Here is a 26,762-nt window from a genome sequence, read left to right on the forward strand (position 1 = left end):
TTAGAGAATGCAAATCAAAACCACAATGAGATGTCACCTCACACCAGTCATAATGGCTATTATCAAAGTCTATAAACAATAAACACTGGAGAGGGTGTGGAGAAAAGGGAACACTCTTGCACTGTTGGTGGGAATGTAAATTGATACAGCCACTATGGAAGACGGTATGGAGATTCCTTAAAAAACTAGGAATAAAACCACCATAACCCAACAATCCCACTCCTAGGCATATATCCTGAGGAAACCAAAATTGAAAAAGACACATGTATCCCATTGTTCATTACAGCACTCTTTACAATAGCTAGAACATGGAAGCAACCTAGATGTCCATTGACAGATGAATGGATAATGAAGTTGTGGTACATATACACAATGGAATATTAGTCAGCCATAAAAAGGAACACATTTGAGTCAGTTCTGATGAGTTGGATGAACCAAGAACCTATTATACAGAGTGGAGAAGGCAATGGCACCCCACTCCAGTACTCTTGCCTGGAACATCCCATGGATGGAGGAGCCTGGTAGGCTGCAGTCCATGGGGTCGCTAAAAGTCGGACACAACTGAGCGACTTCCCTTTCACTTTTCACTTTCATGCATTGGAGAAGGAAATGGCAACCCACTCCAGTGTTCTTGCCTGGAGAATCCCAGGGACGGGGGAGCCTGGTGCTGTCTATGGGGTCGCACAGAGTGGGACACGACTGAAGCGACTTAGCATATCATAGCATTATACAGAATGAAGTGAGTCAGAAAGAGAAAGATAAATATCGTATTCTAACTCACATATACAGAATTTAGAAAAATGGTACTAAAGAATTTATTTACAGGGCAACAGTGGAGAAACAGACAGAGAATGCACTTATGGACATGGGGAGAGGGGAGGAGAGGGTGAGATGTATGAAAAGAGTAACATGGAAAGTCACATTACCATATGTAAAATAGATAGACAATGGGAATTTGCTGTATGGCTCAGGAAACTCAAACAGGGGCTCTGTATCAACCTGGAAGCATGGGATGGGAGGGAGATGGGAGGGAGGTTCACAAGGGAGGGGATATATGTATACCTATGGCTGATTCATGTTGAGGTTTGACAGAAAACAACAAAATTCTGTAAAGCAATTATTCTTCAATAAAAAAATAAATTAAATTTTTGAGAAATAATATGCTCAATAAAGTGTGCAAACCCTAAGTGAACAGTTTGATGGATATATGCATACACACACACACACACACACACATATATCAGCACTACACAAGTCAAGAGAAAGAATCTTTCCAGCACACCAGAGTTTGCCCTCAAGATCCCTTCTAAATAGGCCCTCACCAAAGGTGATCAATTATTCTTTCTTCTATCATATAAAATATGTTCTCCTTTTTTTAAACTTCCTATAAATAGAATCATATAGATTCTGCTGTTTTATACGTATGGCTTCTTTCCTCCAGCATTACAACACACACGTTGTATATACTAGTCTAGTCTGCGAAAATACAATTACATATCCATTCTCCTTTGAGACGTTTGGGTTGTCTGTAATTTGGGGCTAGTATGAGCCAGGCTGGGAGACAGCTTGGGACCTGGGACCCTCTGCTGTGGTGCTTGCACCTGAAATCTCCTTGAGTAACAAAATACAAAGAAACTATAAGGGATTAAAAATAACTGCCTGCACATCCAGTTGGGGCAAATTACAGACAAAATACAAAAAGACCAAAAATCCCAGCTGCCACTTCTGAAGAGCTGGGAGCAGGGTATCTGGAATAAAGCCACATGACCCATGCACACACCACTGAAAGGGTGGGCAAACCACTTAAGCCACCCTTTGGCCCAACTCCTGATCCTACCCCTGCCCTCACCTGATGTAAGGAACACCCTTGCCCTCCTCAGGGAGGAAGCAAGGGAACATGGTACTTTTCACTACCCCCTGCTGCAGCAAGGTCTCCATTGTCTGGCCTCTTACCAATTTCTGTTGATTAAGGAACCCACAAACCCTGGTTGGTAACACTGCTATGAACCCATTTCTTGTGGTTCTACATAGTTGGAGGTTGGATCTTATACATCCTTTACTCTCCCACAATATCCAGCAGGATGCCATACATAGAGCACTCTCCAGATAAGTCCCTGGGTCAATACTCAGACATTATGATATTAATACTTAGTCAAGAGACTTGGACATTAAAGAAACCTCATGAAATTAACTCAAAGCAGGTCAGCAAAGCTGTATTCCATTTCTCAAGTCAGAAAATGTTCGGGTGGGTTATTCACATGTTCAAGGTGACATGAATAGTTCGTGGCAGATTTAAGAAAGAGGAATTTTCACACAACTCTAGACATTTAGAGTTCTGGGCTTTCTTGCAAACAACAATGTAACAGATGTTTTATTTTAAATTATCTATGCCTGAACTGACTTTAGATCAGTTATTTCAGGATCTTGAGAGGGTGGTGGTGCCTATGCATAATGTTTCAAGCGCAGCTAAGTGCTGAGAGTCATGAGCTAATTTTCCAGCCTTGTCATCTTATAGCACTGGCATGGAAAAAAAAGGGGGGGGTGTGGGCTGAAATAATGACCCTACATGCTTGGTCTCTAGAAATTGCAGGAAGACACAGACTCACATGCATTCATAATCAATACCATGAGTGATGAACCTGAAATAATTCTGTCTTCATGTTCTATGGAAATTATCCTTAGGCTCTTTTTCTAGAGAAGCAAAAATGCTGGATAAAAATGGGATATTCATACATTTCCATGATGTCTATCTAAGATAGTATTTTCTGAGAGCCTCCTATACTCCTGCCATTATCTACATCCTTAACATCTTCAAAATTTGGATGCAGAAAAGACCAAATCTCTTCCCTCAAGTACCCAGATGCCCTAACATATGCTATAGAAAAATACCTGTAGTCCAACATTTTTGTCTTGGGAAAAATGATTGGCTTTCTATTGTCAGTATTTGCTTTAATAGTCTCAGATCTTTCCATATGATATTACGCAGTTAATTTCATAGTGTAAGCACTTCTCTTATATTACCAGTGCCTATCAGACCTCCCTCCAGAAAAGCTTTCAGGTGATAGTGTTCTACAGAGTAGATTTCCTCCCTCCCCTCCATCATGCCATCAGCAAATTAGTCATTACATTCCACAGCCTAGCAGAACCCTCCCTTGTCAATTGCTGAATAGTCAGTTACAGTCTGGACAGAAGCAGTTTCACACTGATTAAAAAAAGAATTACAGTTGTTTCTGTTTTTCAAATTAAGGGACAACATCTATGTAATACAGAATTAGAGACTTGGCTCAACAAAACGATTACTTAAAAGAACAGAAAACTGAATTTAGAGGGAAACTCTGTGACCAAGACAATATGACTTTCTTAAAACAAGAAGTTTGAAATCTGTTAACCTTTCTAAATCCAGAAAATTGAAAGACCCCAGGGAACTGTAAACTAACCTAATATCAATACTATGTTGAAAAGTCAAAATGTTAATTTCCTCAAGCACTGGAGAGGATTTGTCTCACTAGCAAATTTTAGATATAAATACCAAGTCAAAAATAATTCTCCAATGACTCTGAGCATGTTACCAATGACAACAGATTTGAAATGCATTTTAGAAGCAATGAAAGGGAATTAAATAGATTTCCAGTGCTATAAAGCTTAATATTACTTTAGAAAGTGTTGAACTCTCTTTCTCATCTTCCTTGCAACTCATTTGGTGCCTTGTAAGCATTGAAGTCGGACACGACTAAGCGACTTCACTTTCACTTTTCACTTTCATGCATTGGAGAAGGAAATGGCAACCCACTCCAGTGTTCTTGCCTGGAGAATCCCAGGGACGGGGAGCCTGGTGGGCTGCCATCTATGGGGTCGCACAGAGTTGGACATGACTGAAGCGACTTAGCAGCAGCAGCAGCAGCAAGCATTGAAGAAAAGCTAAGTGCAGGAGCACTTTATTAATGCACCAAAAGCCACATCAATGTTAATATGCTAACACCTTCAGAAAGTTTTTGAGATCTAAAATAAAACAGTATGTGGATTCCTAAAAGCCTTGACGGAAAAACATCACTAGTTATCACCTAGGAGAGCTGCCTTTAGCGCAAGGACCAACTATAAGTTAGGGATACTTGATTTTTCAAGAATATTCACAAGTTAACTGCAATGCATTATGCTTCCCATGAAAATAATGCAAAGATTTGAATTAGTTTTTAGTTGCTTGCTAAATTGGTCCAATTTTACTCAAAACGGCCTTTAAAGGGCTATACACCAAGATTATTTCAGTGAGAAAGTTGTCAGCCAACCTGGCCTTCAGGCAATAAAAGCTGAACTCAGAAGCATGCATGCATGGTAAACTCCTACTTTTGGATGCGAGCAAACCAAATTAGAGTTGGTTAAGATTCTAGAATGTGATGTGCTCAATTCAGAGTTAATGCCCTGTGACACCACCCCACCAATACTTGCTTTTATTTAAATGCTCCAAAAATGTTTTTATAGTCAAATACCAACCATTCTAGTAAATATTTCAACAGAAATAAGCTACAGAGAAACTCAGGAATTTGACCTAGTTACTAATTGGCTATCACAGAGTATCCTAACATAGAGAGACTCCATAACATAGTCTCCTAACTTCTCTCTCTACTAACATAGAGTCACCCATTTCTTTTGGAAATGGTTCTGATCTCAGAAGGAGAGTGGTCCTGAAGAGAGCTCTCAGTTCCCTGCCCAGGAATGGAATCTGGGTAACCTGTTTGAAAACCAGGAATCCTAGCCACTAGACCATCAGAGGCTAGAGGCTAGAAGCGAAGTGGCCCTGGCTCTTTCCGTTTGAAAACAAAAATGTTTCAAGGAGGCAAAAACCGTAAGAACAGGCACAAAGTTTATTATTAGAGACAGTACAATGTGTGGGAGAGCACACAGGAAAACAGTCTAAAATCAGAAGCTAGGCAGAAATACACCCCAGAGAGAAAGGGTATGGGCATCCTCTTTGATGAGGGGCCCAGTAAGGTGATTTCAATCACTTATATAGGACAGTCCTTTCAGGTCTTTGCTTACATTTGACCAATTATCTTGTTTCTTTCTTCACATCTCGGACCTTCCCCAAGATGCATGTGCGGCTTTTTCCTAAGATGGATTCTACCACAGGCCTATGGGTGCATGTCCTCACTTGTTATGGAGTGGAGCCCTCTCCCTTTTCAACCCCCAAGAAGGCTTCCTGCACATTTGCACACAGGAAAGTCTTCCTTGACCTCAAGAACGGGCACCTTATTGCTTTACTTTGGCAGAGCTCAACTTTTGCCACTAGCTTTGCCCTTGGAGTGTCTGGGTGAGAACAAAGCTTGAATCTCACTCCACTCAACAAACACTAGGTGGGCAGCCCAGAGGCCCACTGTCTTTTACCTCAGTTCCAACCTGGAGGATTAAAGACGACTTCCACTTTCAGTGAAGACTGAGTAACAAGTTTCAGATTTACCCTCCTGCCTTAAATAACTATACAACTGGACAAAACATATGAGACAATGGTTTTCCATACATCAGACAACAGATAACACAGGACTGTGATACCTGAGACGGGAAATAAAATTATACCAGCCTTCTGCCTGGAGGCAGTTTCCAGGCCTCAACACAGGGACAGGGAGCAGAGCACAGCTGATTCACTAAGGCTAGGAAACAGAAATCAAGAGTTTAGAGGCCAAGGCACCCAGAATTTGCAAGGCAAACTATTAGAGAAAGGAAATGTACAGGAGAGCTTCAGAAACCTGCAGTGGGTCCCCTTGAGTATGGGTTGAGTACCAACCGCATGTGTGTGAAGAAAGGTACCCAAGGCTGGGGAAAGGGTCACCAGAAAAGAATGAGCAGAAAAGAGTTCACTCCTACCAGCCAAAGTGAAAAGATCTCATAATATATGGGGCACCAGATAGAGTTCTGGAAAAGCAAAGAAAGGTGTAAATTGACCAGACTATAAGCTGCTCTGAACCTACCCAAACAGAGCTTAAAAGCAAACATTGAAAGAATTCAACTGATTCCAAGTAACTGCATTCCAGGAAAAAAAACAAAGCCAACACTATAAAGGACTAAAACAAACTATACGTTAGCAGAAAATTCATGATGCCTAGCATCCAATCAGAAATAAGCAAGCAGCAAAGAAACAGGAAAATATGACCCATAACCAAGAGTGAAACCAATCAATAGAAACAGACCCAGAAGCAACAGAGATGATAAAGCTATCAAATAAGGATACTAATAGCTATAATAAATATGTCCTATATGATCAGGAAACTAGAAAATATAATCATGTTAAAGAGCAAAAGGAAAGATGTTATAGTCACCCTGAAAAACCATCTTGGGATTAAAAAATACATAATATCTGAAATGGGTGAGATTGATAGAAGTTTAAATTATTTGGAAGAAAATTTTAGTAAACTTGAAGACATACCAATAGAAACTATCCAAAGTGAAACACAAATGAATAATGTATCAGTGACCTTAGGAACAAAATAAAACAGAGAAACATGTATGTAATTAGAATTAAGGAAATAGAGATGAGAGAGAGAGCAGGACAGAAAAAATATCTGAAAAAAAACTCACACAATGAAGAAGTACAATGAACTCCATGCAGGATAAATAAAAATAAAACAAAATCAACACAAAGATATAGGATAATGAAACTGCTGACTGACAACTAGTGATTGAATAGTCTGCTTGCCAGAAACTATGAAAGTGAAATGATAGTGAAGGACATCTTTAAACACTGAGATACACTGTCAATTTAGAATTCTCTAAGCAGCAAAAAAGATGTCCTTTTCATTATAGGGGACTGGAATGCAAAAGTAGGAAGTCAAGAAACACCAGGAGTAACAGGAAAATTTGGCCTTGGAATACTGAATGAAGCAGGGCAAAGGCTAATAGAGTTTTGCCAAGAAAATGCACTGGTCATAACAAACACCGTCTTCCAACAACACAAGAGAAGACTCTATACATGGACACCACCAGATGGTCAACACAGAAATCAGACTGATTATATTCTTTGCAGCCAAAGATGGAGAAGCTCTATACAGTCAGCAAAAACAAGACCAGGAGCTGACTGTGGCTCAGATCATGAACTCCTTATTGCCAAATTCAGACTTAAATTGAAGAAAGTAGGGAAAACCACTAGACCATTCAGGTATGACCTAAATCAACTCCCTTATGATTATACAGTGGAAGTGAGAAATAGATTTAAGGGCCTAGATCTGATAGATAGAGTGCCTGATGAACTATGGACTGAGGTTCGTGACACTGTACAGGAGACAGGGATCAAGACCATCCCCATGGAAAAGAAATGCAAAAAAGCAAAATGGCTGTCTGGGGAGGCCTTACAAATAGCTGTGAAAAGAAGAGAAGTAAAAAGCAAAGGAGAAAAGGAAAGATATAAACATCTGAATGCAGAGTTCCAAAGAATAGCAAGAAGAGATAAGAAAGCCTTCTTCAGTGATCAATGCAAAGAAATAGAGGAAAACAACAGAATGGGAAAGACTAGGGATCTCTTCAAGAAAATCAGAGATACCAAGGGAACATTTCATGCAAAGATGGACTTGATAAAGGACAGAAATGGTATGGACCTAACAGAAGCAGAAGATATTAAGAAGAGATGGCAAGAATACACAGAAGAACTGTACAAAAAAGATCTTCACGACCCAGATAATCACGATGGTGTGATCACTCACCTAGAGCCAGACATCCTGGAATGTGAAGTCAAGTGGGCCTTAGAAAGCATCACTACGAACAAAGCTAGTGGAGGTGATGGAATTCCAGTTCAGCTATTCCAAAACCTGAAAGATGATGCTGTGAAAGTGCTACACTCAATATGCCAGCAAATTCAGAAAACTCAGCAGTGGCCACAGGACTGGAAAATGTCAGTTTTCATTCCAATCCCAAAGAAAGGCAATGCCAAAGAATGCTCAAACGACCGCACAATTGCACTCATCTCACACGCTAGTAAAGTAATGCTCAAAATTCTCCAAGCCAGGCTTCAGCAATACATGAACCGTGAACTTCCTGATGTTCAAGCTGGTTTTAGAAAAGGCAGAGGAACCAGAGATCAAATTGCCAACATCCACTAGATCATAGAAAAAGCAAGAGAGTTCCAGAAAAACATCTATTTCTGCTTTATTGACTATGCCAAAGCCTTTGACTGTGTGGATCACAATAAACTGTGGAAACTTCTGAAAGAGATGGGAATACCAGACCACCTGATCTGCCTCTTGAGAAATTTGTATGCAGGTCAGAAAGCAACAGTTAGAACTGGACATGGAACAACAGACTGGTTCCAAATAGGAAAAGGAGTTCATCAAGGCTGTATATTGTCACCCTGTTTATTTAACTTATATGCAGAGTACATCATGAGAAACACTGGACTACAAGAAACACAAGCTGGAATCAAGATTGCCGGGAGAAATATCAATAACCTCAGATATGCAGTTGACACCACCCTTATGGCATAAAGTGAAGAGGAACTAAAAAGCCTCTTGATGAAAGTGAAAGTGGAGAATGAAAAAGTTGGCTTAAAGCTCAACATTCAGAAAACGAACATCATGGCATCCGGTCCCATCACTTCATGGGAAATAGATGGGGAAACAGTGGAAACAGTGGCTGACTTTATTTTTTGGGGCTCCAAAATCACTGCAGATGGTGACTGCAGCCATGAAATTAAAAGACGCTTACTCCTTGGAAGGAAAGTTATGACCAACCTAGATAGCATATTGAAAAGCAGAGACATTACTTTGCCAACAAAGGTCCGTCTAGTCAAGGCTATGGTTTTTCCAGTAGTCATGTATGGATGTGAGAGTTGGACTGTGAAGAAAGCTGAGCGCCGAAGAATTGATGCTTTCGAACTGTGGTGTTGGAAAAGACTCTTGAGAGTCCCTTGGACTGCAAGGAGATCCAACCAGTCCATTCTGAACATCAGCCCTGGGATTTCTTTGGAAGGAATGATGCTAAAGCTGAAACTCCAGTACTTTGGCCACATCATGGGAAGAGTTGACTCATTGGAAAAGACTCTGATGCTGGGAGGGATTGGGGGCAGGAGGAGAAGGGGACGAGAGAGGATGAGATGGCTGGATGGCATCACTGACTCGATGGACGTGAGTCTGGGTGAACTCTGGGAGTTGGTGATGGACAGGGAGTCCTGGCGTGTTGTGATTCATGGGGTTGCAAAGAGTCGGACACGACTGAGCAACTGATCTGATCTGATCTGAAGCAGCAAAAAGTCATCTTTCAAAATTAATGACAAAATAAAGGCATTTTCAGACAAATGAAATCTAGAAGAATTCAGTGTCAGCAGACCTATGCCAAAAGAAATGATAAAGAATATTATTCAGGTAGAATATGATACCAAATAGAAAACTGGATCTATATAATGAAGAATGAAAAGTGCCAGAAATAGTCCATACATTAACAAATATAAAAGACACATTTTTCAATCTTCCTGACAGCTAATAGTTTAAAACAAAAATGACAGCAAAATATCAAGGGGCTTATAAACCTGTGTAAGGGTAAAGTGTTTGACAACAATAGCACGAGGCAAAGAAGGGAAAATGGACTTTACACATAAGGTGAGAAGACAGTTTCTGTCTATTGTAAACTGTAGAGCAAGGGTCAGCAAATTCAGGCCATAGGACAGATTCATCTTGCTACTTATTTTTGTTCCGAAGCTAAGAATGTTTTATACATTTTGGAAGCGGGTGGGTAGAAGGAGATATAAGACCATGTATTTACTATCTGGTTCTTTACAGAAAAAGTTGCTGAGGACTGCCTGGAGCAGGAGCTTTTCTTGGTACAACTGACATTTTTGGCCAAAATGTCATTCCACAGTGTGAGGGTACAGGTACACTGTTAGGTTCAGATGTTTACTGGCATCCCTGGCCTCTACCTAATACACACCATGAGCACTCCACTCTAAGTTGTGACAACCAAAAACGTCTCCAGACTTTGGCACATGTCCTTTTGGGGTAGAGGTAAGGGGCCAAACTTGCCTCTGATTGAGAACTACTGCCCTGAAGCAAAACTATCAAATATATATTTAACGCGTGTATAATAAGCCACTGGTAGAGATAAAATGGATCCATTTTTTAAGTTAAAAAAAAAAACAACCCAAAAGAAGGTAAGTGAAAGTCACTCAGTCATGTCTGACTCTTTGTGACCCGGTGGACTATACAGTCCATGGAATTCTCCAGGCCAGAATACTGGAATGGGTAGCCTTTCCCTCTCCAGGGGATCTTCCCAACCCAGGGATTGAACCCAGGTCTCTCATATTGTAGGTGGATTCTTTACCACTGAGCCACAAGGGAAGCCCAAAAAGAAGGTAGGAAAAGAGAAAAAAAGGTTTCCAGAGAAGGCATAAACTGGTACTATTAAGAAAATTAAAGCCCACACCACAGGCAGAAAGGAAATATTTGCAAAACATATATTTGATTAAAAATTTGCATCCAGAATTAAAAAACACAAACCGTACAACTCAATAAGACAACCTGATTGGGGGGAATAAAATAAGCAAAAGATGTGAATAGACACTTCACCAAAGATATAGAAATGGCAAGTAAGTATATGAAAAGATGCTCAACACCATTAATCATAAAGTAAATGCAAATGAAAAACACAATGAGCTATCACTGGACATCCGTTAGAATACTTAAAATTTAAAAGAATGGCAATTACCAAGTGTTAGCAAAAATGTAGAGCAACTAGAACTTGCATAGACTGCTGGTAGGATATTCAACAGCTACACAATGGAAAACTATGCAGCCATAAAAACGAAATACAGACACATGAAACGATATAGATGTACTTTAAGAGCATTATGCTAAGCTTAAGAAGATGGACACAAAGACTATATGCTGAGTCTTTCTTTATTATACACAATTCTAGGAAAAAGCAAAACTATGGTGACTGACAGCAGATAAGAGGTTGCCAGGACCCAACAGGAGGTAGAGGGGATTGACTGCAAAGAAAAATGAGGGAACTTTTATTAAAGATGATGGGGACTTTCAATATTATGGTTGTAGTAGTAGTTACATAACTACATATTTGTCAAGACTCAAAAGGAGTTGTAGATTTAAAATTGATGATTTTTTATTATATCAAAGAAAGAGATAAATGTTAATTTTCAAGAAGGTTTTGAAGGTTTTCAAAAGAGTAAGTGAGGCTATATTTTCCTCTGGTGACTAAGAGGAGAAATAACTTGCTACAATGCAGGATGGCTAGAAAATACTTCTATTCAAACTTGATTGAGTGCTAGTGATGTAGACTCTTGTAACAGAATATACACTTAGCTAGAGATTATCAGACAGTAGTTTTTAAGCCAGAGGGTCAACTATAGGCAAACATGGGAATTTAGCATGATTCCAGTTAAGTGGGGAAGATGAACTAGTCAACAGGCACTATCAAGGGAACCTGCTACCCACTGAGAGAAAACCAGTTCTACATCATAACATCCACAAAACCAAATTACAGGTGGATTAGAAGTGTAAACTGAAATAAGCCTACTTGTACTAGAAGATAATATAAAATACTTTTATAAGCTTGTAATGGACAAGCCCTATGTAAACAAGTCACAAGACTCAGAAGAGTAGATTTGACTATATATTAATACTTAATCTCAAGTAAAAACTTTTTCCATGTCAGTATTTTTACTTCAACTGTCAAATCCCTCGAGGGCTCTCTCTATACTCCCTGAACTAAGTTATCTGAGATGCTCAATCCTCCCCAATAAGCAAAATGGACTCTATGTAACTTAAATAAGAATATACTTGTCTATTCACTAACTCATCATTTGAACAAAAATTAATATATAGTAAGGTTAGATTTAAACTGAGATAGAAATGAAATCTGAAAAACCATCATCCTATAATAAGGAACAAAGAAGGTATTAACTTTACTTACCTGGTCATTCTCCTGACACTCTATCTAGTAAGTTACAAGAGAAAATAAACAAAATCTAAACTCTAAGATAAAACAGAAATTTAATCCGAAAACCAATTTGATCTTTTTAAGTTGAATAAATGGTTTTCAAAAAAGAATTTAGCTCAAGTGACACAGAATTAATTAGTATTACTTTTGGAATAGGATTTAAAGAGTAAAAGAAAAATGCCTTGCAATGGTCAAACGAAAAGTCTAACACAAATCCTTCCACACTTTTTAGCATCTGAAAAATAAAATTACAACTTATTCAAATTTAAGAAACAATTTCTCTGAGAAAACATTTTAATAGTCTTTCTGAAACACTAAAATGATGTCAAAATACTGTATGTACTTCAAAGGATCACACGTGCACATGTGCACTATGGCCCATAATGCATTTGAAAAAATATCACAAGATTCAATTTCTTATTTTCATCATTGTAATTTTAATCAGTAGGAACATTAATGTCACATATACTTTCTTATAATATAAATATTTTAAAAAGCTGTACTTTACAATAAGATATCAAGAACATAGAGCTGATATGTTTATAGGTAATCATTTTGCCTATGTAAGAAATCTGATCAGAGTACTTTTATGGTGAAAGAAAAGTACCTTCTTTTTAATCATTCATATTCAGCAACAGGGAAAATGCTCTATGTACACACTGGCTCTGAAGAACACGTTTCATTCCTGTTTCAAACCTGCTATGCCATTATTGCTTTGATGATTACATAGTTCAGCATAAAAAGGCATTTCTTCTCAAGATTCTCAATATGTCTGATAAGGCAGGTCACGTCCCAATCATAAAAGCTTTAATGCAAATATTACAAGCTTTATGCAAATATTACAAGTATTATGCAAATAAAGCATGGCTATCAGACTCACTGTAACTGGGATTAAAAAGACAACTATAAGAATACTGCATCTTGATACACTACGTTTTTGTGCACGCACCTGGCATTCTCTGCCTTTCTTCCTCATCTTTGAAGTGCTAAAGTATATTTATACTAGAAAGTTATTAATAGACTTAATGTGGGAACTATGTATTTGAGAAAGCAAGACTTTCTGGATACGAATCTCCAAATGTTTTCTATTTTGTTTTATGACTTTATTAAACAGAGAGAGAGTGTTTTACGTGCAACACTTGCCGAGAGAAATGAAGCTACATTTCACTCAAATCCAACTGAATATATCAGATACAAAATATAGACATGAAGCAAAGTATGATAGCAGCAGTGATTCTTGGGGGCAACGTGCAAAATTCAATATTTTGCTATCTATTTACATCACAGTGGTCAGAAAAGAAATGTGCCAAAACTCCCTTTCCCATTCCACTTGAACTGGTTCCCCACAATTGAAACAAACATCTCCTGTGACATTAAGTTGTCATCAGCTTGTGTGATCCCCAGTTCACTCAACCTTTTCTTCTTCATCTGGCCTTTTTGTGTGGAGGCAGCAACTAGTTCATTTACAATTTCACAATTGCCTTCAACTTGCTCAGAAAGCTCAGCTCTCGCATAAAGCTCCATTTTACCAGTTGCACATTGAATCAGCTCTTCCAGATCCACTCTTTCAGCTACATCTGCCTCTCCACTTGTTTGAACTTTAAGTGCTTTATTTTCTGGAAAAAAAATTATAAAAATTGAGTTAAATATACAAACCACCCCAACTAAAACATGTATTTCTACAGTCTATCACAGCTTTCAAGTTTTTTCTGTCAAGGGGTCCTGTGTCATTTGACTGGACTTTCCAAACTCTCTGCCATAGTGTCTCAACAAGCAGTTGTATTAATTGTCAAGCTTTCCTGACTCTCATACAGGATTACCAACTTCGAATTTTCTCTTTTTATCCTAGATCTCATTCATTCAACAGACCTCTCCTGGATATTTACAAGCACTGTATTAGAAGCTAGATACAAAGATAAACAGAACAGTACTAGTACTTTAGTTTCCCTAAAGGAACTCCCAATTTAGCAGCTTTATAAGTGATTGCCTGTGATAGGCAGAATTCTAGATGGCCCTGTGATGCCTGCCCCTTGTTACTTTTACGACTGTTAAATGGTAAAAGGACCTTGCAGATAAGGTTACTTATCAGACCTTAAGAAAAGGATATAACTCAGGTATTCCTAACCTAATCATATGAATCCTTTAACAGCAAGGCTTTCCCTGGCTAGATGATGAAGAAGAAAGCATAAAGAGATTTAAAGCGTGAGAAAGATTTGAAGCGTGAGAGATTTGCTCTGAGGGAGGTCCTCTGTTGCTGAAATGGAGGGGGGTCATGGGGCAATAACCCAAGAGTGATCCCTAAGAGCTGAGAGCAACCCCTAGCCAACAGCTGGCAACAACAATTAAAAAAAAGAGATCTCTGTCCTACAACCTCAAGGAAATTGATTCTGCCAACACATAAGGAATTTGGAAGCAGATTCTCTCCCAGAGATTTCAGATAAGGGCCCTGTCCAGCTGATACTTCACTTTCACCCTTGTGAGACCCTAAGCAGATAACCCAGCCAAGCTCACCTTAACTTCTGACCTATAGAACAATGAGGAGAAAAACAACAGATAGAGTGGACCTTGAAGGATGAGAAGGACTACTCATCATCCTTTAAATGTTCCTCACCCATGCCAAGGCATAATCCTGCATGGCTGAGATTTCATAGTGATCTGGGTCATGGCTTGGAATTCAAGAATTTCCTGCAAATCAAAACCACAATGAGGTACCATCTCACGCTGGTCAGAATGGCTGCTATCAAAAAGTCTACAAACAATAAATGCTGGAGAGGGTGCAGAGAAAAGGGAACCCTCTTACACTGTTGATGGGAGTGCAAACTAGTACAGCCACTATGGAGAACAGTGTGGAGATTCCTTAAAAAACTGGAAACAGAACTGCCACACGACCCAGCAGACCCACTGCTGGGCATACAGACCGAGGAAACCAGAATTGAAACAGACATGTGTACCCCAATGTTCATCACAGCACTGTTTACAATAGCCAGGACATGGAAGCAACCTAGATGTCTATCGGCAGAGGAATGGATAAGAAAGCTGTGGTACATATACACAATGGAATATTACTCAGCTATTAAAAAGAATGCATTTGAATAAGTTCTAATGAGGTGGATGAAACTGGAGCCTATTATACAGAGTGAAGTAAGTCAGAAAGAAAAACACCAATATAGTATATTAATGCATACATATGGAATTTAGAAAGATGGTAACGATGACCCTATATATGAGACAGCAAAAGAGATACAGATGTAAAGAACAGTCTTTTGGACTCTGGGAGAAGGCGAGGGTGGGATGATTTGAGAGAATAGCATTGAAACATGTATATTATATGTGAAATAGATCGCCAGTCCAGGTTTGATGCATGAGACAGGGTGCTCAGGGCTGGTGCACTGGGATGATGACCCTGAGGGATGGGATGGGGAGGGAGGTGGGAGGGGGGTTCAGGATGGGGAACACATGTACACCCATGGCTGACTCATGTGAATGTATGGCAAAAACCACCACAATAATGTAAAGTAATTAGCCTCCAATTAAAATAAATAAATAAATGAAAAAAAAAATTCAAGAATTTCCAACTGAGTTAGCTCAGCTTTGCTGCCAAGAAAGACAGCTGTCAGGGAGACATTTACTTTTACAAATAAAAAATAGAGGCAAACTCTATGATCCCCTCCAGTCAAATGCAGTTTTCAACCTGGAATGTTCATTTTCCTGCCTCCAACCTTAAATGCTAACAGGATTTGTTAGCAATAGCCTCCATTGCTAGTGTATGCCCATCCTTATTTTATAAATTTAGAGAAAACCGAACATGAGAAGGGAACTGCAGGACTACAGAAACCACACATCAAGGCTTTGACCAGCTGACTTTGAAAGTTTCTTTCACACCTAGACTCCATATTATAGCTTTACCAAGTTCTCTATCTCTGTGCCTAAGTGTATGCTAGTTATCTTTTTTTAAGTAGAAGATTTCTATCTTTAATCAGAGCTTAATGCTGAAATAAACTAGGTCGAGATTTTATTTAGAAAATTACTAAATATACCATACCTTCAGTTTCATCTTGGGCATCTTCTTGCAGATCAGAGAAAATTGTAGGTTTCACCAAGACAACACCATAACCTTCATTATTATGTATGACATTATTCACCATGGATATTTTGGGAATGTCATAATGTTCATCTAAGAAGTCCTGTGACATTGAAAAAAATGTTTCAAGGAACCGTCACATTCAACACTGCCTGCTTTAAAAACCTCACTTTTTTCAGGCTATTCTAAAAGTAAAATAGAAAGCTATGCTTATTAAAATGTGGTAGCACAATCTGAGCTGTGAATGACACAGCATTCCTCTGCTCTTTTTGCAGAGCTATGGGGCAGCAAAGTATTCATAAGAGACTTTCAACCACCAACTATTGATATCATTAAAATTTATACACTGTTTATGCTTTTTAAAACAGAAAACAGAAATAACATGGGAATTTCATAAAACATAACTGTTTCTTAGGTAAAACCTAAATTCTAAATTTAAAATTCTAAAACCTAAATTCTACCCTTTGGAAAGAGGGTGTCTCAGCAGGGGCTCACCTTAATGAGGATCCCTTCCTTGCAGTGATGGATCCCGTTATCACTCAGAGTGCACTTACTCCCAGGATATATTTCTATACCAGCACCCTACAAATTACATTTTAATCACAGTCAGTTTTAAATAGGCAGGACTATAAAAGAAGGCTTATCACTTCTTAGACTTTTAATGTAGCACAAATATAAAGTGTATTATAGAAAGTTTTATTAAGTATTTTTAATCAACATTTCCATTTGCTTAATTTCCAGCAAGTTGTCTATCATTTATCATATTCAGATACCATACAGACACACACACATACACACACACACACACACAAGACAATGGCTAAGAGTTTCAACACTTGATTACTATTTCACTCTTTCCTTCTGGACAAATCAGTTTTCTGATTCTGCCCAAAAAATGTCAGTTAACAATTACACTGAAAGAAGCACATATTAAAAATAACCATTCTTTTATATATAATCAATTAGTTGGAGAACAGTGTTCAAATCTAGTAAAATATTGTTAAACTGTAGATAGAAATAAGGCTCTATATTTTGAAAAGCACACCAGTTCAAGAATATCCCAACATAACTTGAAAATCATTTCTGTGAATTAAAATAACTAATGCTCCCCACTACTACACATGTTAAATTAGTAGCTAATTCAAATGTCCTATTTATACCCTAACAGTAACCAGAATAATCCATGCACAGCCCAGTTCTCTCATATTGTCCCTTGGCACCAAATGGTACCAACAAAAAAAAGTAACAGTAATGGAATAATTTATTTCTTGACACTATGCTAGGTATTCTAGTAAGTAAAAATGTTCACTCAAACCTCTATGATTATTTAAAAATTCACTTTTAGAATAATTTCATACACAATATCCTAGAAGAAGAGTTGCAATTAACCATTTATGGCACATCTATTGAGTGTATGTTGAGCTGTTTCCCTAGGAATGGTAGTGTACCATGAGAAAATAGTTATTATTACTTCCCCCTTTAGAGATTACGGATATGTAAGGGCATGGTCACTACACACCAATCTAACTCTCTGTAGAAATTGTAAGATCTGTGAAATGGGCCTTCAGCTAAGACTTTCAGTTTGTAGCTATATACAGAAATAGATTTATGGGCAATAACATTAAAAATACATACACAATAAAACAGTTTAAATATCAAATTATCAGGAATCATATAAAACCTGAAAAGAACAACTTAAGCCAGCAGTCACCTAGTAACTGGGACAATCATTTTCAAAATATATTATGAAACTGAACAGATATTTAATAACTATAAAGAAACTGAAAAGGCTGCCTCTTCTAAGATGATGGTACAAGTAAAAATCACGGACATTATATATAAAACAAACATAATACGATTGAAAAGTGGAATAAAGGAGCCAGACCACCTAGACACTTCAACCCCTGAGAAATGACACCAACCTAGTTAGACTGGGTTTTCTTTTTGCCTCACATTTCCAGACATGAAACTAAAGAAGCTGGCAATCTATAAACATCAGACACAGACCAGAAAAGCCTCCCCCAAATCCCACTCTCTCTACCCAAAGGACTAGGCCAGCCTCAAAGGACAGAAAACTTCATCCATGCTGGCAAGTGCCAAGGGAGAGCCTAGACTTCTACCCTCTCAAGGCTGTGACTAGGTACCCCAATACTCACACAGAGGTAGTATCACTTAAAGCCAAAGATTTTCATCCCCACTAGCTGGTAACAAGTCCCTCACCCTCGTGGAGACTCCATATAGGGCCTGGACTCATGCCGTCAACTGATAACAAGATGTTGCACCCATTCCCTACTGGAGTGGGGTCAGAGCAGGCCCAGTGGGGGGGTCTAGATTTTCATCATTGCCAGTGGTAATAAGCCCACTGCCATGTGCCAGAGTGTCAGTGGAGACATGTAAGAAACTAGAATTCTTACACCCGCCCACCAGTAACAAGGAGCTTTCTCACTTAACTTGGATACCAATGGAGGCCAAATGGGGAACTTAGAGACCTGGTAGTAATAACGCAGTAGCCTTTACCCCATTCCCTCCTGTAGTAGTGTAAGAGAAGCCTACCTAAGACAGAAGATGTAGATTCTAATAATATAATACAAAACATCCAGGTTTCAGTTGAAAATCACTTGTCATATCAAGTGCCAAGAAGATGTCAGCTTAATAAAAGGTAATCAATACAAACTAAAACCAAGATGTCAGAGATGATGGAATTAGCTGATAAGGGTTTTAAAGCAGCCAATTATTTCAGTGAGCAATTATTAAATACTTAAATGAAAAACAGAAGACTGAATAAGAAAATAGAAAGTCTCGTCAAAGAAATAGAAGATATAAAGAACCAAATGGAAATTTCAGAACTGAGAAATACTATAACTGAAATAAAAAGCTCAGTGGATGGGCACAGGAAAAGAATAGAGGAATAAAGGAAATAGAGGGATAGAGGAAAGAATCAGTGAAATGGAAGACAGAACAATAGAAATCATCTAGTCTGATAGAGAGGAAACAATCTGAAAAAGGAAAAAAGAATGGAACCTTAGGGACCTATAGGACAATAACAAAGGATCTAAAATTTTTGTTATCAGTCATAGAAGAGAAGGAGGGTGAAGCTAAAAAAAGAAAAATCAAAGAATAAAATAGCTAAAACTTCCCAAATTTGGCAAGAGACATTAAATTTACAGATTTGAAAATCTGAGAAAACAGGATAAACTCAAAGAAATCCATTTCAAGGTACATCATAATTAAACTTACAAAAGCTTAAGGCCAAAAGGAAAGGGAAGAAAGGAAAAGTTATCCTGAAAGCAGTCAAAGAAAAATAATGTCTTATCAATTAGAGAAAAAATTCAAGTAAAGAGGATTTCTCATCAGGAACCATGGAGGCCAGAAGAGAGTGGCACAGTATTGTTCAAAAGAGCTAGCAGAAAAGAGTTGTCAATTGAGAATCCTATACCCAGTGAAAATATTCATTAGGAATAAAGAGAAATTAAGACATTCTAAGATGAAAGAAAGTGAATAGCATTTGACAAAAGCCAACACTTCAACATCAGTCCTTCCAATGAACACCCAGGACTGATCTCCTTTAGGATGGCCTGGTTGGAGCTCCTTGCAGTCCAAGGGACTCTGAAGAGTCTTCTCCAACACCACAATTCAAAAGCATCAATTCTTTGGTGCTCAGCTTTCTTTATAGTCCAACTCTCACATCCGTACATGACCACTGGAAAAACCATAGCCTTGACTAGACGAACCTTTGTTGGCAAAGTGATGTCTCTGCTTTTTAATATGCTGTCTAGGTTGGTCATAACTTTCCTTCCAAGGAGTAAGCGTCTTTTAATTTCATGGCTGCAGTCACCATCTGCAGTGATTTTGGAGTCCAGAAAAATAAAGTCAGCCACTGTTTCCACTGTTTCCCCATGTATTTGCCATGAAGTGATGGGACCAGATGCCATGATCTTAGTTTTCTGAATATTGAGCTTTAGGCCAACTTTTTCACTCTCCTTTTTCACTTTCATCAAGAGGCTCTTTAGTTCTTCACTTTCTGCCATAAGGGTGGTGTCATCTGCATATCTAAGGTTATTGATATTTCTCCCAGCAATCTTGATTCCAGCTTGTGCTTCCTCCAGCCCAGTGTTTCTCATGATGTACCCTGCATATAAGTTAAATAAGCAGAGTGACAATATACAGCCTTGACATACTCCTTTTCCTATTTGGAACCAGTCTGTTGTTCCATGTCCAGTTCTAACTGCTGCTTCCTGACCTGCATACAGATTTCTCAAGAGGCAGGTCAGGTGATCTGGTATTCCCATCTCTTTGCTATGGTTTTTCCAGTGGTCATGTATGAATGTGAGAGTTGGACTATAAAGAAAGCTGAGCACCAAAGAATTGATGCTTTTGAACTGTGGTGTTGGAGAAGACTCTTGAGAGTCCCTTGGACAGCAAGGAGATCCAATCAGCCCATCCTAAAGGAGATCAGCCCTGGGTATTCATTCGAAGGACTGATGAGAAGCTGAAACTCCAATACTTTGGCCACCTCATGTGAAGAGCTGACTCATTGGAAAAGACCCTGATGCTGGGAAAGATTGAGGGCAGGAGGAGAAGGGGACAACAGAGGACGAGATGGTTGGATGGCATCACCAACTCAATGGACATGGGTTTGGGTGGACTCCGAGAGTTGGTGATGGACAGGGAGGCCTGGCGTTCATGGGGTTGCAGAGTCAGACATGACTGAGCAACTGAACTGACTGAACACAAATTCACTATGAAAATTCTCAGAAAACAGAAATAGAGGACAACTTCTTTAATTTGATAAAGAATATTTACAAAAAAGCCCTATAGTTAGACTGGTGGCAAAGATGGTGAAGTGGGAAGACCCTGAGCGCCTCCCCCAAGAGGCACACCAAAAATAAACTATTTATCAAAGGGACTACCAATGAGAACAACTTGGTAACTAGCAGAAAATATTTCCCACTATTAAAGTTACAAAGAAGGAACCGCAAAGAGACAAATAGAAAGGGTGGAGACCCAGTACAGTCAAGGTCCACCAAGGTAGACAACCCACAAACAAGAATTAGGCAAAATGAGGTGCAGAGGAACATGTTCCAAAAAAAGAAACAAGACAAAAATCCCATAGGCAATCTACCTGATAAAGAGTTCAAGGTAGTGATCAAAATATGATCGAAGAACTCTGGAGAAAACTGGATGAATACAATGAATTTAACAAGGACTTAGAACTTATAAAAAAGAACCAATGGAGAAGGGAATGGCAACCCACTCCAGTATTCTTGCCTGGAAAATCCCATGGACATGGAGCCTAATGCGCTGTAGTGCATGGGGTCACAAAAGAGTTGGCCATGACTTAGCTGTCCCTACAACCCTCCTCCCAAATGGTCATCCCGCTGCTTGAGTTTGTTTGCTGGCAGAGTGCTCTCTCATGGGTGACTCTAACATTCTACTGATAGCGAAGGGCTTCCCTCCTAGCTCAGTTGGTAAAGAATCTGCCTGCAACGCAGGGGACCAGGGTTCGATTCCTGGGTCAGGAAGGTCCTCTGGAGAAGGAAATGGCAATCCACTCCAGTATTCTTGCCTGGAGAATCCCATGGACAGAGGAGCCTGGCAGGCTACAGTGCACAGAGTTGCACGAGTCGAACTCGACTGAGCAACTAAACCACCATGAAGAATCAAATTTGCCTCCTTGTAAATTGCAACTGTTGATTTCAGCGCTGCCTCCTGGAGCTTCCCCCACTGCAAATTAAACTCCTCTTCTACACCAACAGCCCTTCAGACACTTGAAAATGGCTCTCATGCTCTTCTGAAGACCTCTGTTCTTCAGAATATGCTATACTAGGGACTTCCCTGGTGGTCCAACGGCTAAGACTCCATGCTCCCAACGCAGAAGGCCCGGGTTCCACCCTAGGTCAGGAAACTAGAGTCCACATGCCAAAACTAAGAGTTTGCAAGTCACGACTAAAGATCCCACATGTTGCAATAAAGATAGAAGATCCTACATGCCACAACCAAGAGCTGGCACAGCCAAATAAATAAATAAAAACAAATTAAAAAAAAAAAAAAAAAAGAACCAAACAGAGATTAAATGCAATAACTGAAATGAAAAATACACTAGAAGAAATCAATAGTAGATTAAATGATGCAGAGAAACAAATCACAATATGGAAAAGAGATAGAAATCGCTGAGGCTGAACAGAAAAAAAGAATGAAAAGAAATGAAGACAGCTTAAGTGGCTTGTGGGAGAACATTCACATTGTAAGGATCCAGGAGAACACCAAGAGAAAGGGGCAGAGAACACACTTAAGGACATAAAAGCTGAAAACTGCCCTAATCAAAGAAACAAAAATCTAGGTCCAGGAAACAGAGAGAGTCCCAAATAGGATCAAACCAAAGAGGACCATATCAACACATATTATAATTAAAATGGCAAAATTAAAGAAAGAATATTAAGAGTAGCAAGGGAGGACTCTCTGGTGGTTCAGTGGTTAGGAATCCGCCCGCCAATGAAGGAGACACAGGTTTGATCCCTGGTCCAGGAAGATCCCACGTGCTGTGGAGCAACTAAGCCCATGCACCACAACTACTGAGCCTGTCTGCTGCAACCACTGACGTCCAAGTGCTTAAGGCCTGTGCTCTGCAATAGAGAAGGCGCTGCAATGAGAAGCCCGCAGACCATAATGAAGAGCAGCCCTCACTCGCCATAACTAGAGAAAGTCTGTCAGCAGCAACAAAGATCCAGCACAACCAAAAAATAAATACAATTTTAAAACAGAAAAAAGCAGCAAGGGAAAAGCATCAAGTTATATACAACAGAACTCCCATAGGCTATCAGCTGACTTTCCAGCAGAAACTCTGAAAGCCAGAGGGCACAATATATTTAAAGTGATAAAAGGGAAAAAACTAAAATCAAGAATACTATCTGTGAAAATAATCTGAAAAATATATATATATACATATATATGTTGTAACAGAATCATTTTGCTGTATACCTGAGACTAACCCAATATTGTAATATATCAACTATGCTTGAATAAACAAACAAAAAAGAAATCCCCATATTGGACACCAGCTGATAAAAAGGCCAGCATACTTCACGGTCCGCCCAAAAGAGAAAGGCAACAGGGATGGCCAGGGACAGATCAAGACACTCCTGGCCTGAAATGTGGTGGGAAGGAAGATACCCTGCAGGGACAGTGAAGTTAAGAGGGGGTTAAGGAGAAAACTGGAGCCCAAAGGAGGCATCCCACCATCCTGGCTGCATCACTCCCTTTTTACTGAGATACAACTCACATACCATGCAATTCACCCAGTTAAGTTTAATGTACCATTCAATAGTTTTTAGTATATTCACAGAGTTGCTCAACCATTACCAGAATCAACGTTAAAACACTTTCATCATCTTAGTACAAGACCCTGTACCCTTCAGCTATTACTCTAATCCCCTCTTCCCCACTCTAAGCCCAGCCCTAGGCAACCACTACTTTACTTTTAATGCATATAGATGTGGCTATCCTGGACATTTCACATAGAATGAATTATATACTATGTTGAAAAAAGAGAGAATACTTTATCCAGCAAGGCTTTCATTCAGATTTGATGGAGAGATCAAAAGTAAAGCAAAAACTAAAAGCATTCAGTACCACAGAACCAGCTTTGCAAGAAATCTCAAATGGAATTCTCTAAGCAAACAAGAAAAGGTCACAACTAGAAACATGAAAATTATGAAAGGAAAAGCTCATTGATTGATAAAAGCAGCTATACAGTAAAAGTAGTAAATCAACCATGTACAAAGCTCACAGGAAGATTAAAAGATATAGTAAAATCATCTATATGTACAATAAGTAGTTAAGGGATATACAAAAGGATGTAAAATAAAATGTCAAAAAACAGTAACTGTAGGGGCAGGGGAGTAAAATTGCAGGGTTGTTAAAAAATATATTTGAAATTGAGATTCAGTTCAGTTCAGTCGCTCAGTCGTGTCCGACTCTTTGCGACCCCGTGAATCGCAGCATGCCAGGCCTTCCTGTCCATCACCAACTCCCAGAGTTCACTCAGACTCATGTCCATCAAGTCAGTGATGCCATCCAGCCATCTCATCCTCTGTCGTCCCCTTCTCCTCCTGCCCCCAATCCCTCCCAGCATCAGAGTCTTTTCCAATGAGTCAGCTCTTCGCATGAGGTGGCCAAAGTATTGGAGTTTCAGCTTTAGCATCATTCCTTCCAAAGAAATCCCAGGGCTGACTTAAAATAATCACATATACATAAAAGTTGATATATATATATAAATCTCACTGTAACAACGAATCAAAAATCTATAATAGACACACAAAAAGAGAAAGGAATCCAAACAGCAAAGACAGTCATCAAATCATAAGGGAAGAGAACAAAAGGAACGAAAGGAACAATAAAGAACTACAAAAACAACCCCCAAACAATGAACAAAATGATAATAAATATATCTGTATCAATACTTTCAGTGTAAATGGACTCAGTTCAGTTCAGTCGCTCAGTCGTGTCCGACTCTTTGCGACCCCGTGAATCGCAGCATGCCAGGCCTCCCTGTCCATCACCAACTCCCAGAGTTCACCCAGACTCACGTCCATTGAGTCAGTGATGCCATCCAGCCATCTCATCCTCTGTCGTCCCCTTCTCCTCCTGCCCCCAATCCCTCCCAGCATCAGAGTCTTTTCCAATGAGTCAACCCTTCGCATGAGGTGGCCAAAGTACTGGAGCTTCAGCTTCAGCATCAGTCCTTCCAATGAACTAAATACTCAATTAAGACACAGAGTAGCTGAATGGATATAAAATAAGACCCATGTATACATACTGTCTACAAGAAACTACTTCAGATCTAAAGACACACAAACTGAAAATGAACGACTGAAAAATGGTACTCCATGCAAATGAAAAGAAAACTGGGATAGCAATACTTATACCAAACAAAATAGACTTGAACACAGAAACTGTAACAAGAGATAACAAAGGAAATGACATAAATATAAAGGAGTAGACCCAACAAGAAGATATATCAATTGTAAATATGTATGCACTTACACAGGAGAATATAATGAAACTGACAGTAATACAATAATAGTAGACTACTTAACACCTCCTCAATGGATACAACATCTAGAGAGAAAATCAATAAGGAAACACTGGCCAGATGGACTTAATAAATACCATTCCATCAAAAGAAGACGACATCCTTTACAAGTGCTTATGGCAATTCTACAGCCAGAAAACAAATCTCAAAATTCTAGAAAACTGAAATCCTATCAAGCACCTTTTCTGATCACAACGGTATAAGACTAGAAATCAACTACAAGAAAAAAGACTGCAAAAAACACAAACATGTACAAGCTAAACAGCATGATACTAAACAAACAATGGGTCACTGAAGCAATAAAAATATACCTGGAGACAGAAGAAAACAGAAATGATCCAAAACACAATGATGAAAATAAAAACACAATGATCCAAAATCTATGGAATGCAGCAAAAGCAGTTCTAAGGGACAAGTTTACAGTGAAACAAGCCTACCTCAGAAAACAAGAAAGATCTCAAATAAACAACATAATGTTAAAGGAACTAGAAAAAGAACCAAGAAACTCCAAAGTCAGGATAAGGAGATAAATAACAAAGATCAGAGTATAAATAAATGAAGTAGAGACTGAAAAATAATAGAAAAGTTCAATGAACTCAAGAGCTGGTTCTTTGACAATATAAACAAAATTGATGAACCTTGAGCCAGACTCACAAAAAAAAAAGAGAGAGGGCCCAAATAAAACCAGAAATGAAAGAGGACAAGTTACAACTGATACCACAGAAATACAAAGGACCATTTAAGACTACAAGGAACAATTATATGCCAATAAAACGGACAACCAAGAAGTAATAGATAAATCTCTAGAAATGTACAATCTTTAAAGACCAAATCAGGAATAAATAGAAAATATGAACAGATCAATTACCAGTAATGAAATTGAATCAGTAATTTAAAAAGCTCTCAGCAAACAAATGTCCAGGACCAGACATCTTCACAGGCGAATTCTACCAAACATACAAAGAAGAGTTTACATCTATCCTTCTTAAATTATCCTCCAAAATTGAAGAGGTACATTCCCAAACTCATCCATGAGGCCACCATCACCCTGATATCAAAACCAGAAATAGACAACACACACACACAAATCACAGGCCAATATTCTTGAAAAAATCCTCAACAAAATATTAGCAGATAGAATCTAACAATACATTAAAAGGATCATATGCTATGATCAAGTGGGATTAACCTAGAGATACAGAGATAGTTCAATATCTGCAAATCAATCAACATGACACAACATATTAACAAATGAAAGAATAAAAAAACCATTTGATCATCTCAGTTCCTGCAAAGAAAATTTTGGACAGAATTCAATATCCATGTATGGATTCTCAACAAAGTGTCCATTAATGGAATATATATCAATATAATGAATGATTTACAGCTAATACCATACTCAATGGTGAGAAGCTGAAAGTATTTTCTCTAACATCAGGAAAACATGACAAGGATGCCCATTCTTGTCATTATTATTGAATGTGGTACTGAAAGTCTAACCACAGCAATCAGACAAAAGATAAAAGAAATTCAAATAGGAAAGAAGTAAAACCATCACTGTTTTCAGATGACATGAAACTATCCATCAAAAATCCTAAAGACATCACCAAAATCCTATTAGAACTCATCATGAATTTGGTAAAATTGCAGAATACAAAATTAACA

The 26,762-nt window shown here is 38.7% G+C and overlaps 1 protein-coding gene across 1 annotated transcript in view; it reads right to left on the reverse strand.

Annotated features, from left to right (window-relative positions):
- Positions 1 to 12,324: 12,324 nt before the first annotated feature.
- SHCBP1 (SHC binding and spindle associated 1) overlaps positions 12,325 to 26,762 on the reverse strand; it is a 37,797-nt gene continuing 23,359 nt past the window's right edge. The window contains exons 11-13 of the mRNA XM_019980204.2: positions 16,502 to 16,588; positions 15,968 to 16,109; positions 12,325 to 13,541 (exon numbers count right to left, since the gene is read on the reverse strand). Of these exons, the coding sequence (XP_019835763.1) occupies positions 13,216 to 13,541; positions 15,968 to 16,109; positions 16,502 to 16,588 (555 nt within the window). The 3' untranslated portion in view covers positions 12,325 to 13,215. The remainder of the gene's footprint in view (positions 13,542 to 15,967; positions 16,110 to 16,501; positions 16,589 to 26,762) is intronic.

Source organism: Bos indicus, chromosome 18 (assembly GCF_029378745.1).
Source record: "Bos indicus isolate NIAB-ARS_2022 breed Sahiwal x Tharparkar chromosome 18, NIAB-ARS_B.indTharparkar_mat_pri_1.0, whole genome shotgun sequence".
NCBI lineage: Eukaryota > Metazoa > Chordata > Mammalia > Artiodactyla > Bovidae > Bos > Bos indicus.